We start from the raw sequence: 16313 nt of genomic DNA on the forward strand, positions 1-16313 counted from the left end.
ATACCCGAATTGGACATTTAAACAAACATAGGACATTTAAAGACCCATAGACCATTTAAACACTCGAAATGGACAAGTAACACCCCGATTGAACATTTAAACACTCAAATGAACACTTAAACACCTCAACTGGACATTTAAACACCCAAAAGGACATTTAAAAGCCCCTAATCTAACAAACCACCTCATTAGGACATTTAAACACCCCGCCTCTCACTCACTCAGCTGTTATCTCACTCTCCCTATCTCTTCCTCCCTCGATGTTGACAGAAGGTTCCCCACACACCTGCTACACACCTGGTCACTGCCACACCTGCACATAATGAGTGGAAGGACGAGACCCAAGCACCTGCAGATTTTAACACCTGAGGAGGAGCTGGAAAACCTGAAGAACGAGGTAATTGATTGGTGTTGGCGTGGCAGTGCTGGCTTACCTGTGTCACGTTACCTGTTTACCTGTCAGTGATTGGGAAGGTGAGATTAGGAGTTTGTGGGGTGTGAATGGTGATAAATGCTTAAATAATAGTGATATGGTGATTAAATTGCTTAGATATGTTGTTTTTATAAAGGTTTCTCTTACCTGTGTGAAGTTACCTGTGTTTTTTTTACCTGTTAGTGATTGATAAGGTGAGATTAGGAGTTTGTGGGATGTAAATGATGATAAATGCTTAAAAAATAGTGGTAGATGATTAAATATGCTTAAATATGTGGGATTATTTATTTTATTTGCATTTTTCTTACCTGTGTGATTGGCAAGGTGAGATTGAGTTTGTGTGTTAAAATGATGATAAATAGGTTAAAAAATTGTGTTAGGATGATTAAATTACTTAAATATGTTGGTTTATTTATTTTATTTTTTTTTATTTTAAGGTTTTGTTGACTTGTGAAGTTACCTGTTTGTTTTTACTAGTTATTTGTGACTGGCAGGGTGAGATTTGGTGTTTGTGTGTGTGAATGATGACTTGTACATGAAAGAATATTGGAATGGGTGTTTTATTGCTTAAATTTGTGGTTTGATTAAAATTTTGTCAACTCCTTTTCCTCTTTCTCCTCTTCTCTCTCCTCTTTTTCCTCTTTCTCCTGTTTTTGTCTTCCTTTCATTTTTCCTCCTCCTCCTACTTCTCTTTTTCCTTTTCTTTTTTCCTTCTCATCATTTTCCTCTTCCTTCTTCTCTTTTTCATCCTCTTTCTCCCTTTTTTCTCCTCTTCCCTTCTCATTTTCCTTCTCTTCATTCCTTTTCTTCCTTCTCCTCCTCCTCCTCCTCTTTCTCTTCCTCCTTGTCTTCCTCCTCCTCCTCCTAGGTTGGCGTCCTTCACCGTGCTGTGGAGAGCAAGAGTGCTGCCGTGGGCATCCTGAGGGCGGAGCTGCAGGAGTGCCAGAAGGAGAGGGACAAGTTCCGGACGCTGGCTGAGCAGGGCGGCGGCACAGCACTGCACCGGCCCCCTGCCCTGGTGCCGGGGAAGGTGAGGGGTGGTGGTGGTGGTGGTGGTGAGTTTGTTTTAGTTGATGGATGGATTTGTACTACTGTTACACACACACACACACACACACACTTTGATAAATCAGCTTAGGTAAGTTTAGATTTGGTTTGGTTAGGTTAAGTTAGGTTAGGTTAGGTTAGGTTAGGTTAGGTTAGGTTAGGTACACTCCACTCCAATCCTTCCTAACACTTACTCCATAGACACACAAATAAACACACGCACACAAATTATAACACCCCTTTTCTTCTTCACCCCCTGACCCCTCTAGGCAGCGTTGGGTGATCCCGGCCGCTCTGCAATGTTGAGTGGGGCGGACGGCACTCTGGCCCAGCTGCTGTGTCAGGCCAAGGAGGAAAACCGTATGTTGAGACAGGAGGCCACGGAACTGAGGTGTCGCCTGCACGATGCCCAGGCTGATACCAAGGTGAGGGGGGGTGTGGATGTGTCAGGGCAGAGAGGGTGGAAGGGTGGAAGGAAGAGTCATGGTGGATGTACTGGAACACATTTTTTACCTTGAGATTTGTGTATGATTAGACCATTTTATTGACATTCAGAAGGGTCTGATATTAATGGCCAGAGTCTTCACTATTTTAATCACCACATAAATTTCTGAAGCTGTATAAAATCACCAAATAGTCACCAGAATAAGTATGGTAAATATGGAAACATGTCATGCTACTGGGGGGATTAATGGCCAGAGTCACCATTTTAATTCCCTCATGAGTTTCTGAAGCTGTATAAAATCACCAAACAGTAAGCAGAATATGAAAAACACATCCTGGTACTGAAGTAAAGCAAATACCAATCACAAAGCTCTCCATCTCATCACACAAACTGAACACGACAGACACTCCACTAAATTTCTCGTTTAATTCCCTTCAGGTGCTGCGGGAGGAGGTGCAGCGTTGGCGTGGGGGCGGGGAGGGTCGGCGCGGCAGCCAGGCTAACACAGCACTCACCCAGCTGGCACTACAGGAGCGGGAGCAGTTTATATCGCAGATGGAGGAGCTAAGTGCCAAGGTAAGAGAGAGAGAGAGAGAGAGAAGGTTGATTATTGCATGTTATTAAGAGAAATTATCACTAACACTATTTTTCCACACTATTTTTTGACATCCATATGCCAGTTTAACCCCTTCAGTACCAGAACGAATTTTTACCTTCAGTTTTGGAAGCATCTATGGAGGTCAGAAGATTAATGGCCAGAGTCTTCACTATTTTAATCCCCCACATAGATTTTTGAAGCTGTATAAAATCACCAAATAGTCGCCAGAATGAATATGGAAATGTGTCATGGTACTGAAGGGGCAAAGATCAACTACCACTAACTCTCTCCACAGTATGCCAGTTTGAGCAGCACAATAACACACACTAGTCTTGGTGAGGGTGTATCTTTGCACTGTGTCTCATGTGGTGTAATCTCTCAAGTTTTCAAAGTGTGTATAGATTAATCAGGAGTGTTTATCTCATTTGAAGCATGAAAACACCCTTGTGAACCTCTAGATTTTTACTTTCATTCACTGGGTTACTCTCTAGTCATTTTATTTCCTTCTAGCTCTTTTCCTAATGTTTGTTTTTCCTTTCTAACACTTTTCCTGGCCTTATAACACTTTCCCCTCTTCCTAACATCATAATACTTTTCCTAACTTCTTTCTTTCATAAGTTTTCCATTCCTTCTGTCTCTTTCCCTAACTTTTTTCTTCCTTCTTACACACTTTCCTGTCTTCCTATATGTTTTCTCATCTTTTCCTAACTTTTTCTTCCTTCCAATACTTTTTCTATATTCATAACAATTTTTCTTCTCTCTGTCACTTTTCCTAACACTTTTCTTCCTTCCTAACAATTTTCCTTCCTTCATATGTGTCTTTTTCCTCCTTCCTACATATTTCTTTATCCTATCTAACACTTCTTCCTTCCTTTTTAGCTTTTTTTCTTTTCTACACACTTAACTATCTTCCTAACAGTTTTTTTTTTCCCTCTTTCCACCTTGCCAATATTTTCCCTTCCTTCATAACATTTTTTTCTTCATTTTGTCTTTTCCTAACTCTTTTTCATCCTTTGTAACATTTTCTTTCCTTCATACATGCTTTCCTAACATCCTAACACTTTTTCCCTCCTTCCTAACACTTCCAAACACTTTTCCCTTCTTGCTGTACACTTTCCCATTTTCCTAACCATATTTTCTTTCTTCCTAACTCTTCTAATTCTATTCCTTCTTCCTAATACTTTCTTCCTACTTTCATAACATTTCCTCTTCCATTTGCACCCTTTCTAACTCTTTCCCCTCCTTTCCTGACACTTTCCCTCCTTTTATGGCACTGTTCCTAACCTTCTCCCTCCCCCACGGCACTGCTCCTAACACTGGGTGCCTCTGCAGTGCCAGGCGTTGGAGGGGGACGTGAGGGGGCTGGTGGAGGAACGAGAGGAGCTGGTGAGGGAACTGGACGCAACTCACCATAAACTTCATCGTCTTAATTATATTCTGAACACTCTCCTCAACTCCCCTCACCACTCGGCCACTAACGCCACTAACACCACTAACAATGCATCACCATCTCCGCCACCACCACCACCACCACCGCCGCCGCTGCTGCCACTGTCCCAGCTCCCCCAAAGCGTATTGTTGACCTTGACGGCATTATTACTGAGAACAGGTCAGATTGGGTTACTGGTGTCGTTTTTGTTGTTGTTGTCGTTTGATTTTGTTTTGTTTATTTGTTTATTTCTTTTGTTTCTCCATCTCTATATTTTTTTGTGTGTTTGTTTTGTATCCCAATTTTTTTCTGCTTGTTTCTTTCATGTATTTTTTATTTATTTGTTCTTGCTTTTCTTGTGTCTTTTTAATTCTTTTTATGGAATGATAAAATTTTCCTTTCCCTCACTTATTTACACCTTATCAAAATTACCCCTAGAACCACAAAAACACCCTTGAAAAACCCCAACACCTACTAGAGTCTTCTAACCTTGAAAACCCATTAACTTCCACTACACCCATTTAAAACTACCTTAGAACCACAAAAACACCCTTGAAAACCCAGTAACATCCACTATACACCATCAAAACCACCTTAGAACCATAAAAACACCCTTGAAAACCCTGCAACTTCCACCAAACCATCCAAAACCACCTTAGAACCACAAAAACACCCTTAAAAATCCCAATAACATCCACCGCTCCCTGTTAAGAGCTGGAAGAATAACATAGGAGGCACATGAAGCTACAAACTTTAATCTAAGCTTCTTACACCTTCAGGTACTTACAGCAGAGACTCAAGCAGGCTGAGGAGGAGGTTACTCTAGCCAGGAGCAACTCTTTCAAATACAAGGCAAGGATATGCATTGAGGAACCTGTTGTTATATTTTGGGAGAGGGAAGGAAAGCTTGCGTGTTTTGTGCATTGAAGATCTTGTTATATTTGGGGGAGAAAGAGGAAAGCTGTTCTGTGTTGTGCGTTAAGGATCTTGTTATATTTGGGGAGAGAAAATTTTGCTTGTTTTGTGCATTTAAGATTTTGCTGTAATATTTGTGAAGAGGAAACCTTGTGTGTTTTGTGCATGTAACCCCTTCAGTACCTGGATATATTTTCTTATTCATTCTGGTGACTATTTGGTGATTTTATACAGCTTCAGAAATTTATGTGGGGATTAAAACAGTGAAGACTCCGGCCATTAAACTTCTGACCTCCATAGACCCTTCCTAATGTCAATAAAATCGTCTTATCACACCCAAAACTCAATGTAAAAATGTGTCCCAGTACTGAAGGGGTTAAAATAGTGAAGACTCTACCCATTAATCTTCTGACCTCCATAGACCCTTCCTAATGTCTGTGTGTCTATCTGTCTTTCACCCTGTCTGTCTGTGTGTCAGTCTTTCTGTCATCTTGTCTGTTTATCTGTCTGTCTGTCACCCTCTTCTTCCCATCTATGTGTCAATCTGTCTGTCACCCTGTCTGTCTGTATGTCCATTACCCTGTCTGTTTATCTGTCTGTCTGTCACCCTCTCTTCCCCATCTGTGTGTCTATCTGTCTGTCTGTGTGTCCGTGTGTCTGTCACCCTGTCCACCCTGACCACTGTTCCCCGTCACTCAACAGTCAGCCCTGGAGAGGTGTCGGTCGCAGGGATCCGTCAAGCTCGGCACCTCAGAGAACCTCATTGTCACCCCAAAGCAAGGTGTGTCTTCTTGTCGTCTTGTCTTCCTCTTGTTTTTTTTTTTTTTTTTTTTTTTTTTTTTTTTCATTGTTATCCCAAAAGCAAGGTGTGTCTTCTTGTCTTTCTCTTTTTTCTTTTTTTCTCTTTTTTTCATATCCTCTTTTCTTCCTTTTTTTCTTTCATCTTTTTCTTTTCTTCCTCATTGTTATTCCAAAAGTAAGGTGTCTTCTTGTCCTCGTAAAATTCCCTTAAAACTGCATCCTATCTTAACACACACACACACACACACACACACACACACACACACACTCACTCACTCACTCATTCGAAGTCCTACACATCCTGCTTCCTTCACGATCCTAGTCTCTCTCTGTCCTTCGTAGTGAGTGAGCTGCTGCAGGAGTACCGTGGGGAGGTGGGTGGCCTGGCGGAGAGTGACCTGCGCTCCCTGTGTGTGGCGCTGGTGGATGCCCTGGGCCAGCGCTCCAGGGCCCTGCGCACACAACGCTCTGCTAACAGGTCAGTTGCTGCTGATGGGTGGTGGTGGTGGTGGTGGTGGTGGTGGAGGTACAAAGGAGTAATGGTGGATGTTGCAGCATTTAGGAATTGAGATACATCTGCTTAGAACTTGGTTAAAAAATTGAGATGCCCTTGGTTTGAACTTGCTTAGAAATTTGATACACTTGGTTAAAAATTTGAGATGCACTTGCTTTGAACTTGGTTAGAAATTGAGATACACTTGGTTAGAACTTAAGTTAGAAATGGAGGTGTACAGTTGCTTATCAATTGAGGTACCATTCCTTATAAATCGAGGCATATTTAAGGTTAGAAAGTAAGGTTTAACACCACCACCACCACAAACAACAACAACAATTTTTTCAGAGTCCTCGTCAACCGCGTGAACGAACTGGAGCGACGACTGATAGACCAGAGCAACCACGGGGTAAAAGCCAGCATGGAGAGCGAGCAGGAAGGAGAGGAGGCCACGACGGAGCTCCCACTGGCCACACAGGAGCTGATGGAAGGGTACACGCCCCCTGCCGGTCGAGGAGGCCTGGCGTGGGTGAAGGAGGAGGATGTATCTCGTGACCCAAGGCTATCAAAGTTCCTGGGACGTTTTTCCTCTCAGCTTCCTGTGCAGAGAGAGAATGGTGATGGCGGAGACACAGAGACACAGGGGACAGTGGAACAAGACACATGTGAGAAGGACATGAGCAACGGACAGCAAGACAAGGAGGAAAGCACAGACATGATAAATGGTAAGGAAAGTGAAAAGATGAATGAAAAAAGCGATAAAAAGATTAACGATACCAAGACTCACAAAGGAATTATTAGAGAGGAAGAAGAGGAGGAGGAGGAAGAGGAGGAGGAGGAGGAGGAGGAGGGTGAAGAAGATGTCCCTCTCCTTGAAGACTCTCACCAGCCTCAGAGACCAGTTGAGGATGACCTGGAGGAGATCGTGCCTCTGGACCAACTAGATGCATACATTAAAGAAATGCAAATGAACAGACGACGCTCAGCTCACAAAGGCAAGGCAGAGAAGAAGAACACGAAGAATGAAGTGGCAGAAAATGAACAAAAGAATGAACAAACCAACCTGCAGGAAACTGAGAATGTAGATCGAGGAAGTAGAGAGACAGTGAGGCACGAAAATGGACAGAGGAAAGCGAATAAAGGGGAGAAAAAGGAGACTAGAGAAAACGAACAGGAAGGAGGTGAGAGGAAGAGAGGAGAGGCAGAGGGAGAGACAACAGAAACAGAGAAGAAAAACGACACAAAACAAGAAACACACGATACAAGAAATGAAAAACAAACGGCGAATCAAGACACATTCGAGAAAAACACCAAAGAAGAAGAGGATGATGACGATGATGATGAGAGTATTGACTTGGATCTCAGCGACTACGACAGCGACAACGACAACTTGGATCTGGCGCTGAGGGAATGGAAGAACGACTGTGGAGGGAAGGTTGGCGGGGAGGTGTCTTCACCAGCAAGGGGAGGGAAGAGGGAGGGATTCAAACTGTGGAGGAAAGAGAAAAAGAGTAGCGATGATCTGGAGCTCCCGTCGGCCCTCCAGGCGCTTCTTGACAAGGCAACGGTGGCGGCAAAGATGGATGACGCTGGGTGGACGACGTGAGAGTGAAATATCTCAGGGTAGTTTAAAAAGTTGTGGTTTTATGTTTTTTTAATTTTTCATTTAATGATTCCTCAGGTTGTGCTATTGTTGTTATTTGTCTTGTATACAGTTAAGCATTATAAACACACATTTTACATATCAGTTACTTCTTTTCTCTTTAACACACACACACAAACGTACACACTCTTTCTCCCTATTAAACAAAACACAAGCACTGTTAAACTACTACTTTTCCTAACTCTGCCCAGTACACACCTCAAATATGTACACAAAATTATTAACACACACATACACACACCATTAACTCACAGCAAATCCTCATAAAATGCCCATAACTCATAACCAATCCTCATAAACTTAACAGTACAGAAAGCTGACAAATGAATGATAGTCTTGCTTTTCCAGCCAGGATAGGCACTTCCAATGAGGTGCTTTCATTAATTTCCTTGCCCTTAGAATGGAGGCTCTCAAAACACACTTCACTACACCAGCACAGCCTTGAGTCTTGTAATGTTGAGGTCACAGCACCAGGGAGTCTGACAACATCGTGAACCTGTGAAGAGAGTAGAAATGTTGACAATAACCTTAGCCCCTTCAGTACTGGGATGCATTTTTACTCAGTTTGGGTGTAGACGATTTTATTTACATTAGGAAGACTCTATGGAGGTCTGAAGATTAATAGCAAGAACCTTCACTATTTTAATCCCCACATAAGTTTCTGAAGCTGTATAAAATCACTAAATAGTAAGCAGAATGAATATGAAAAAAGTGTCATAGTACTGAAGGGGTTAATATCTTCCAACAGAACTAAAATATTGTGAGGGGAAAGTGCAATTGGTGCTTATAAGAAGGCATAAGGTACATTGAGAAGTAAAGAGCAGGTAGAAATGAGTGTAAGAGGAAGAAATGCAATAACTATTTATATAGACATATTCTACATTTTGAGAAGTGAAGAGCAGGTAAACAGCAGTGCAAAAGGAAGAAGAAATACAACAGGTGTTAATATAAGTGTTGGCATGATGTACATCCTAACAGGGAAGTGGAGAGCTGTGTAAAGTGTCAGTGGTGTGTTGTGGTTCGATTAGCAGAGTCTTTAGGAGTTAAGAAAGCTCTCATCTCAGTATTCACCATCTACATCTACCAAAGGAAAGGAAAAGGTGGTTGTGATGAGTGCAATAGTGACAAGTGTGTGTGTGTGTGTGTGTGTGTGTGTGTGTGTGTGTGTGTGTGTGTGTGTGTGTGTGTGTGTGTGTGTGTGTGTGTGTGTGTGTATTTACCTAGTTGTAGTTTTACAGGGCCTGGGCTTTATGCTCGTGTGGTCCCGTCTCCATATCTACACTTATCCAGTTTCTCTTTAAAGCTATGCACACTCGTTGCTGACACCACTTCCTCACTCAAACTACTCCACGTCTCAACACATCTTTGCGAGAAACTATATTTTTTAACATCTCTCAGACATCTTCCCTTTCTCAATTTTTTACTATGCGATCTTGTGCTTCTAATGTCATTTTCTTCTCTCAGGATCAGTTTCTCATTATCCACTTGATCCATTCTGTTAATCAATTTATAAACTTCTATCAGATCCTCTCTCCCCCTTCTCTGTTCCAGGGTTGGTAGATCAATAGCCTTTAGTCTCTCCTCATATGCCATCCCTTCAAATTCTGGAACCATTCTTGTAGCCATTTTTTGTAGTCTCTCCAACTTCCTTATGTGTTTCTTTTTATGGATGTGTGTGTGTGTGTGTTATGTTTGTGTGTGAAATGACAGTACCTATAATCAGTTACGTGCCATAGAGAGTAAATGCTGAGGAAATAAGTCCATTTATTGTGCCAAGTAATAATCAAGAACCAAAAAAGAAAGAATGCTGTTTGTTACGAGTTATTATGAACAAAACTGAATAAATTAATGTATGTATATGTTAACAATTAAGTGCCATAATGAACAAAGAACAAGGAGTATGAGTGACAAGTTTACAAGATCTGCATGTAGCCAAAGATGTGAAATAAGGACAAGTGTGGTTAGGTTAGGCTTGCTGTAACCTTGCCTTTCCACACTACCAAGAAATGAGTAAACTTTTAAGATCAACTGGTGGAAATGATAACTGGTGTGTGTTGAGTGACAGTAGGGTGAATGATGTAACCTTGCCTTTCCACACAACCAAGAAATGCAAGTCAAATGTGTAAGATCAACTGGTGGTGGTAAGGTGAATAATGTAACCTTGCCTTTCTACAGTGCCAAGGAAACAGAGTCAGTGTGTAAGATCAAGAGGTGGCAATGACAAGTGTGGTGTGTCAAGTAATGGTAGGCTGAGTAACATAATCTTTTTCTCTAGACTGTTGCCTTTTAGAGATTACTCCTTGCATTAATGAGTAGAGTATGATTGAATTAAAGTTGTGTGTGTGTGTGTGTGAGAGGTACAGTATTGTATGCATGCCTCATTTAATATTATGATTCAATACACATCTGCTTTTCAATTCCATACCTTTTGTGAAATATTTAAACCCTCGGTACAGATCAAGAGCTGAATGAGAGCCTAACCGAGCCTAACCTAATCTAACCAGCAGCATCAGAGGACACAGCGTTAGAAATCAGACCAGCAGAGGGAGAGAGAAAGACAAGCAAAGAAAAAGAAAATGGTGACGTAAGGAAACAAGAAACACACAATATGAAAAAATAGAAAGAGAAACACCAAATGCACACACAACAAACACCAAATGAAAACACAATTATTATTATTATTATTATGAGGTCAATGAAGGCGACCCATTGGAAAGCATAACTGCATAAACCCAAAGGCCCAGTGGGCGGCACCTCACCGATAAGTGAAAGGAAGTAACAGGAATGAACAACAGAATAGGAAGATTGGTAGAGATCTAAGAGGTAGTGAGTTCAGAGAGAAGAAAGGTATTCACACGTTTTTTAAATGCTTCAATGTTACTAGAATTAACAATCTCGTTGGGAATTGTATTCCAGAGTCTAGCAGATACTGGGATAAAACACCGGGAAAATTGTGAAGTATTACATCGATTCACAGACAAGGAACGGTCATTCATGATCAAGGATTGTCTTGTAGCACGTGCTGGTAGTGAAGGGGCAGGCATCTTAAAGAGAGAAAAAAACACCAAGAAAGAAGAGGATGAGAAAAAGGATGAAAATACTGAGGGGAAAAAAATAAAGAAACATAATTTAAAGTTTGGAAAATCAGAGAAGCACCAAAGAAGAGAAAAGGACAAGGATGAAAATATTAAGAAAAAATAAAAACAAACACCAAAGAAGAGGAAAAGAACAAGGATGAAAAATATTAAGGAAAAAAAACAGATACAATATTTAGAGCTTGAAAAATCTGAGAAAAGAACTAGAAGAACTAGAAAATTAGAAGAAAAGGAGAAAAACCGAAGGACTTAAAAAACCAATACTTCTTAACACCCACAACCACAACCACAATAACAGTGACACCACCAACAAAAATCACCCAAAATCACCAAAACCACCACAGAGAGAAGGTTTAGGGAAGACACCACACAACATACCAAAAATCACCAATACAGGACCCAGGAGTGACGTTTGGTGAGTGCCTTGAGCCACCACCAGAGGGCCAGCTAGGGTCACGTGGCACCAAGAGCTTTACGTTTCTCCTGCTGTAGTTTCTCCCTTTTCTCAGCCGGCAGTTGCTCTTCCAGTTCCTTCAGCTTCTCCTCATTGTACTTCTGCGTTAGAGGAGGTTTGGTTAGGATTGGAAACCTTATACAAGAAAATATAAATAAATACAGCGAGAAATTCAGGTTTTTGGTGTTTTATACGAGAAAAATCAATAAATACAGCAAGAAATTCAGGTTTTTGGTGTTTTATACGACAAAATATGAATAAATACAGTGAGAAATTGTTTTTTTTGTGTTATATCAGAAAATATGAATAAATACAGCGAGAAATTCAGAGTTCCTTTTGTGTGTTTATGAGGTTTAATCAAAGTTTTGTGTTTTTACAGGGTTCAATTTTAGTTTTTTGTGTTTCCAAGGTTTAATTTCTTTTTTGGATGTTTAAGCATTTTTTTTTCCCCCAGTTACTGAATACTGACCTATATCTCACACAGAACACGAGAAGAGGGAGAACCAGTGAACCTTGAGGAAGATAAAGGTGTAAATGTTAAAAATGAAAACCTTGTAATGAAAAAATATAAAATTTAGTTTCCATCTATATCTCACACAGAACAAGATGAAGAAGAAGAAAAGAGGGAGTGAAGAGAGAGAGAGGGAGAAGCAGAGAACCTTGAGGAAGATAAAGCTGTAAATGTTAAAAATGAAAACCTTGTAATGAGAAAAAAAAAAAAAATTGTTTCCGTCTAAATTGAACACAGAAGATGAAGAGAAAGAAAAGAGGGAGTGAGAGAGAGGGAACCAGCAAACCTTAAAGAAGATAAAGCTGTAAGTGTTAAAATTAAAACCTTGTAATAATCAAAGCATAAAAATATAGTTTTCATCTATATCTCACACAGAACAAGATGAAGAGGAAGAAAAGAGGGAGTGATTAAGATAGAAGAAACCAGCAAACCTTGAGGAAGATAAAACTAAGTGTTAAAATGAAAAACTTGTAATAATCAAAGCAAAAAATTTAGTACCAGTCTATATCTCACACAGAACAAAACAAACCAAGAAAGGAGTGAAGAGTAAGAGAACCAGCGAACCTTGAGGAAGATGAAGCCATGTCTCATTGATGCAGCGTGGTGGAGGGAGCGCACCGTGGCCGGCCGTCCCCCCACCTCCGAGATGAAGGGCAACGACGACGCCACCAGCCGATGAGGTCCCCGGCTGCTGCTGATGAAGGCAATTTGTGTTTCCGGGTTTATGTACTTCACTGAGGAGGAAAGAGGAGAGAAGAATGAAGACAGTGAGGTAAGTACTCTTTATTATTTTTATTTACTTATTTTTCTTAAGGTTTGTGGGTTCAAATACTTCACTGAGGAGGGAAGAATGAAGATAGTGAAAAAATAATAGTTTCTTGTCTTTATTTATTTTTTTTATATTTCTGGGTTCACAATTATTTTCTTTATGTAAGGGGAAAGCTGGCAAAGGACAACAAAAATTAAAAAGGTCCTCTTGATGCGAATAATTATAGACCGATCAGTTTAACTAGTATAGTATGTAAGATACTAGAGAAAATCATTAAGGGTAGTATTTGGGAGCATTTAAATGAGAATAGATTAATTAGAGATACCCAACATGGCTTTAGATCAGGGAGGTCCTGTCTTACAAATTTGCTCGATATCTTAGAATATATTACCAAGGAGTTAGATGATGGAAATAGCATAGATGTTATATATCTAGATTTTAGCAAGGCGTTTGATAAGGTACCGCATAGGAGGCTAGTGTACAAATTGAGACTACATGGGATAGGGGTAGGTTAGTTGATTGGATTAGTGAATGGCTTTCTGATAGGAAACAGAGAGTAGTATTAAATGGGGCAATGTCTGAGTGGAAGGAAGTGGTTAGTGGGTACCCCAAGGATCAGTGCTAGGACCTCTTCTTTTCTTGGTGTACATTAACGATTTAGATATAGGAATTAGTAGCAAAGTATCAAAGTTTGCAGATGATACTAAGATAGCATGTGCAGTACAGGGTGAAAAGGACAATTACAGAATACAACGAGACCTGGACAGGCTGATAGCATGGGCAGACAGGTGGCAGATGGAGTTTAATTCTAAAAGTGTCAGGTTATGCATTTAGGTAAAGACAACACAAACTTTAACTATGAGATGGAGGGATGTTGGCTAGAGGCAGTAGAGGAAGGAAAGGATTTAGGAGTAGTGATAGACAGGACTATGAAATTTTCAAAGCAATGTTTAGAAGCAAGAAATAGGGCAAATAGGATCCTGGGTTTTATAAATAGAAATGTTAGTTATAAAAGTAAGGAAGTGGTGCGTAGCTTATATAATTCCTATGTTAGGCCCCATTTAGAGTATTGCATACAGGCCTGGTCACCCCACTATAGGCAGGATATCAACATGTTAGAAGCAGTTCAGAGAAGAGCAACTAGGATGATACCAGCATTAAAGCGCCTGGAGTATAGAGATAGATTAAAGGAATTAAACATGTTTTCATTTGAGAGGAGATGTATAAGAGGGATATGATAGAGTTATTTAAAATGTTCTCAGATACAAACTACATAGATGTGAGATCTTTCTTTACCTTAGAGGAGGGAAATAGGACTAGAAATCATGGCAGGAAGATTAGAAAGCAAGGCTGCAGGTTAGATATAAGAAAATATTTCTTTAGTCATAGAGTGGTAGACTTCTGGAATGCATTGCCAGAGACGGTTGTAAATAGCACTAGTTTGACAATGTTTAAAAACAGATTAGATAAGCACTTAAATTTATTAGATTTATAATTATGTATAGCACTGCATGATAGTTTTTATAAGAAATTTACTATAGTTAAACAAGACATGATCCCCATGTATGGGGACCATGTTACTGAGGATGAAAGGAGTGAAGACTGAAAAAGTTATTGCTGTTTTTCATATCTACTTGTCCATTTTTTTTTTTTTCATGTAAGGGGAAAGATGGCTAAGGACAACAAAAAAAAAAAAAGGTCCATTTAATTACTGAGGAGGAAGGAGTGAAGGTAGTGAAAGGTTAGTAGTAATATTTGTAATCTATTTATTTATTGTACTCTTTGATTTCTGGGTTTATATATTTGACTGAGAGGGAGAAAAAGATAGTGAAAGATTAGCACGGCTGTTTCTTGACTTTTGCTAATTATTTATTCATTTATTCATCATTTGTGTGTTCATGTACTTCACTGTTGAGATAAATAAGTATCTTTTATTCATCATTAGGTGACAGTAACTAATAAAACACCTACTACTACAACTATCACCACTAACACTACTACTACTATTACTACTACAACTACCACTACTACCATCATCACCACCACCACTACTATTACTACTATTCCCCCCAACTACCACCACCACCACAATTACTACCACAACCACCACCACCACCACAACCACTACTACCACCACCACCACCACCACCACTCACCACCAAATCCAGGAATAACAGCCCCCACGCCATAATCGCCGTGCATACGCTTGACCGCCGCCAGCACTGTGTCATGGAGGGCGCTCATCCTGACGGTGCCGCGCCCACACACCACCTCCACCACCACGTACCTGACGGAGGGGGAGGGATGAGGTGTTTGAAGGGGCACGTGTGAGGTGTTTGGAGAGAGAGAGAGAGAGAGAGAGAGAGAGAGAGAGAGAGAGAGAGAGAGAGAGAGTGTGTGTGTGTGTTTACCTTCCACTTCTGCAAAACACTCAATTAAACCACAAGACCTTTAACACACCGCCACACACCACGCACTTAATCTCCGGGTCACTCTGCTCCTCCTGACAATAATTCGTGACCACTGGAGGAGGAATGAGTGAGGAATGTCAAAAAAGTCTCATACCTTCTCTTGAATCTGACCATGCTGAGTGTGAGTAGTGAGTTTTGTTTATCTTGCATCCAGGGACCGTTTCTTTATTTTTCACATTTTTTTACTATTTATCTTGCAATGTATGATCTTTTCTGTGTATTTAATTAAACATAATTTCATGTTTTATTAGTATATTTGATATTTGTATAGATTGATGCATAAATAGTCATAAATCTCATTGAATAGTGTAAAGAATGAGATTAGTAATTGGTAACAAAATATCGACATTGGCCATATGTTCATAAAATTCATAAATATGTTTAATTATATACAAAAACGTACATACATTTTATCTTATTTCGAATTATATTAAATTAAAGATCAAATTACCTTAAAATATTATTGACACCTGTTTGTTTACCAGGGATGTTGCCATGGTAACCAGTAAACATTCCCCACCCCCTTTAGAATATTTATGATAAAAATAATGAAATAACCACACAGCAAAACCATATCATAATAATCTAATACTGAAAATACAACCAAATACGCAGGAAAAACTAATATTCTGGCAACATAATCAATATATACAAAGAGAGAAGAGATAGAAGAGAGAGATAGAGACGGAGAGATAGATCGAGAGAGAGCGACAAGAAGCAAGAGGAAAGATTGCAGTTTTTCACATATATTTCGTCCACTTTCGCTCTCTCCAGGTGACGAGGGAATTGATACGTGACAAAAGGAAATGTTGATACTGAGAAATGTTTTGTTTTGTCTCTTGATTAATTGTTTGAAGAGTTTTAAAAATGTGTATCTCTGACTCGATTTTTTCAGGAGAGAGAGAGAGAGAGAGAGACGGTGTGTTTTAGAATGTTGATATCAAATTTTATCTATTTTTTGTGTTGTTCATTTATTTATTCATCATGTTCTGTTCTTATTTCTCCTTCAATTCTTTTCTTTTAACTTCTTTGCTCTGTTCTCTCTCTCTCTCTCTCTCTCTCTCTCTCTCTCTCTCTGCAGGATGTCTCTCCGTGCCCTGCCTCTCCAGTTCCTTAACCTTGGAGGAGAAATGATGTACGTTATTGACCAGAGACTGAGAGCCCAGGCCATTCCAGACAACCAGGCCAC

General features: G+C 40.0%; 3 protein-coding genes across 3 annotated transcripts in view; 2 read left to right on the top strand and 1 right to left on the bottom strand.

The window, feature by feature from the left end:
* The first annotated feature begins 170 nt into the window (after nucleotides 1-170).
* Nucleotides 171-8321, top strand: LOC123499740 (trichohyalin-like). Its single transcript, XM_045248181.1, has 10 exons — nucleotides 171-397; nucleotides 1302-1463; nucleotides 1750-1905; nucleotides 2364-2501; nucleotides 3856-4000; nucleotides 4081-4132; nucleotides 4732-4804; nucleotides 5570-5648; nucleotides 6011-6146; nucleotides 6510-8321. Exons 1-10 carry the CDS (start codon nucleotides 323-325, stop codon nucleotides 7765-7767), a joined length of 2274 nt encoding a protein of 757 aa, XP_045104116.1. The 5' UTR covers nucleotides 171-322; the 3' UTR covers nucleotides 7768-8321.
* LOC123499734 (ribonuclease P/MRP protein subunit POP5-like) lies at nucleotides 7819-15296 on the bottom strand. The gene is made up of 5 exons (XM_045248168.1): nucleotides 15219-15296; nucleotides 14810-14940; nucleotides 12449-12618; nucleotides 11298-11474; nucleotides 7819-8320 (listed from the first exon to the last, which is right to left on the bottom strand). The coding sequence occupies exons 1-4, from the start codon at nucleotides 15272-15274 to the stop codon at nucleotides 11373-11375; spliced, it is 459 nt and encodes a 152-aa protein (XP_045104103.1). The 5' UTR covers nucleotides 15275-15296; the 3' UTR covers nucleotides 7819-8320; nucleotides 11298-11372.
* A 396-nt stretch (nucleotides 15297-15692) lies between these two features.
* LOC123501074 (protein OSCP1-like) overlaps nucleotides 15693-16313 on the top strand; it is a 4358-nt gene continuing 3737 nt past the window's right edge. Inside the window, exons 1-2 of the mRNA XM_045249656.1 lie at nucleotides 15693-15898; nucleotides 16206-16313. The exon at nucleotides 16206-16313 is cut by the window's right edge and continues 5 nt beyond it. Coding sequence (XP_045105591.1) covers nucleotides 16207-16313 — 107 coding nt within the window. The 5' untranslated portion in view covers nucleotides 15693-15898; nucleotide 16206. The remainder of the gene's footprint in view (nucleotides 15899-16205) is intronic.

The sequence above is a fragment of the Portunus trituberculatus genome, chromosome 8, assembly GCF_017591435.1.
Source record: "Portunus trituberculatus isolate SZX2019 chromosome 8, ASM1759143v1, whole genome shotgun sequence".
Lineage (NCBI taxonomy): Eukaryota > Metazoa > Arthropoda > Malacostraca > Decapoda > Portunidae > Portunus > Portunus trituberculatus.

Excerpts from the sequence above, each read along its gene's own strand:
- LOC123499740 (XM_045248181.1), top strand. The coding sequence starts at position 323 with ATGAGTGGAAGGACGAGACCCAAGCACCTGCAGATTTTAACACCTGAG. Across the intron at positions 2,502-3,855 it reads TGGAGGAGCTAAGTGCCAAG|TGCCAGGCGTTGGAGGGGGA; the intron begins GTAAGAGAGAGA and ends GTGCCTCTGCAG. Across the intron at positions 4,805-5,569 it reads GCAACTCTTTCAAATACAAG|TCAGCCCTGGAGAGGTGTCG; the intron begins GCAAGGATATGC and ends GTCACTCAACAG.
- LOC123499734 (XM_045248168.1), bottom strand. The coding sequence starts at position 15,274 with ATGCAAGATAAACAAAACTCACTACTCACACTCAGCATGGTCAGATTC. Across the intron at positions 14,941-15,218 it reads ATGGTCAGATTCAAGAGAAG|GTACGTGGTGGTGGAGGTGG; the intron begins GTATGAGACTTT and ends CCCCTCCGTCAG. Across the intron at positions 12,619-14,809 it reads TGTTATTCCTGGATTTGGTG|TGAAGTACATAAACCCGGAA; the intron begins GTGAGTGGTGGT and ends TTTCCTCCTCAG.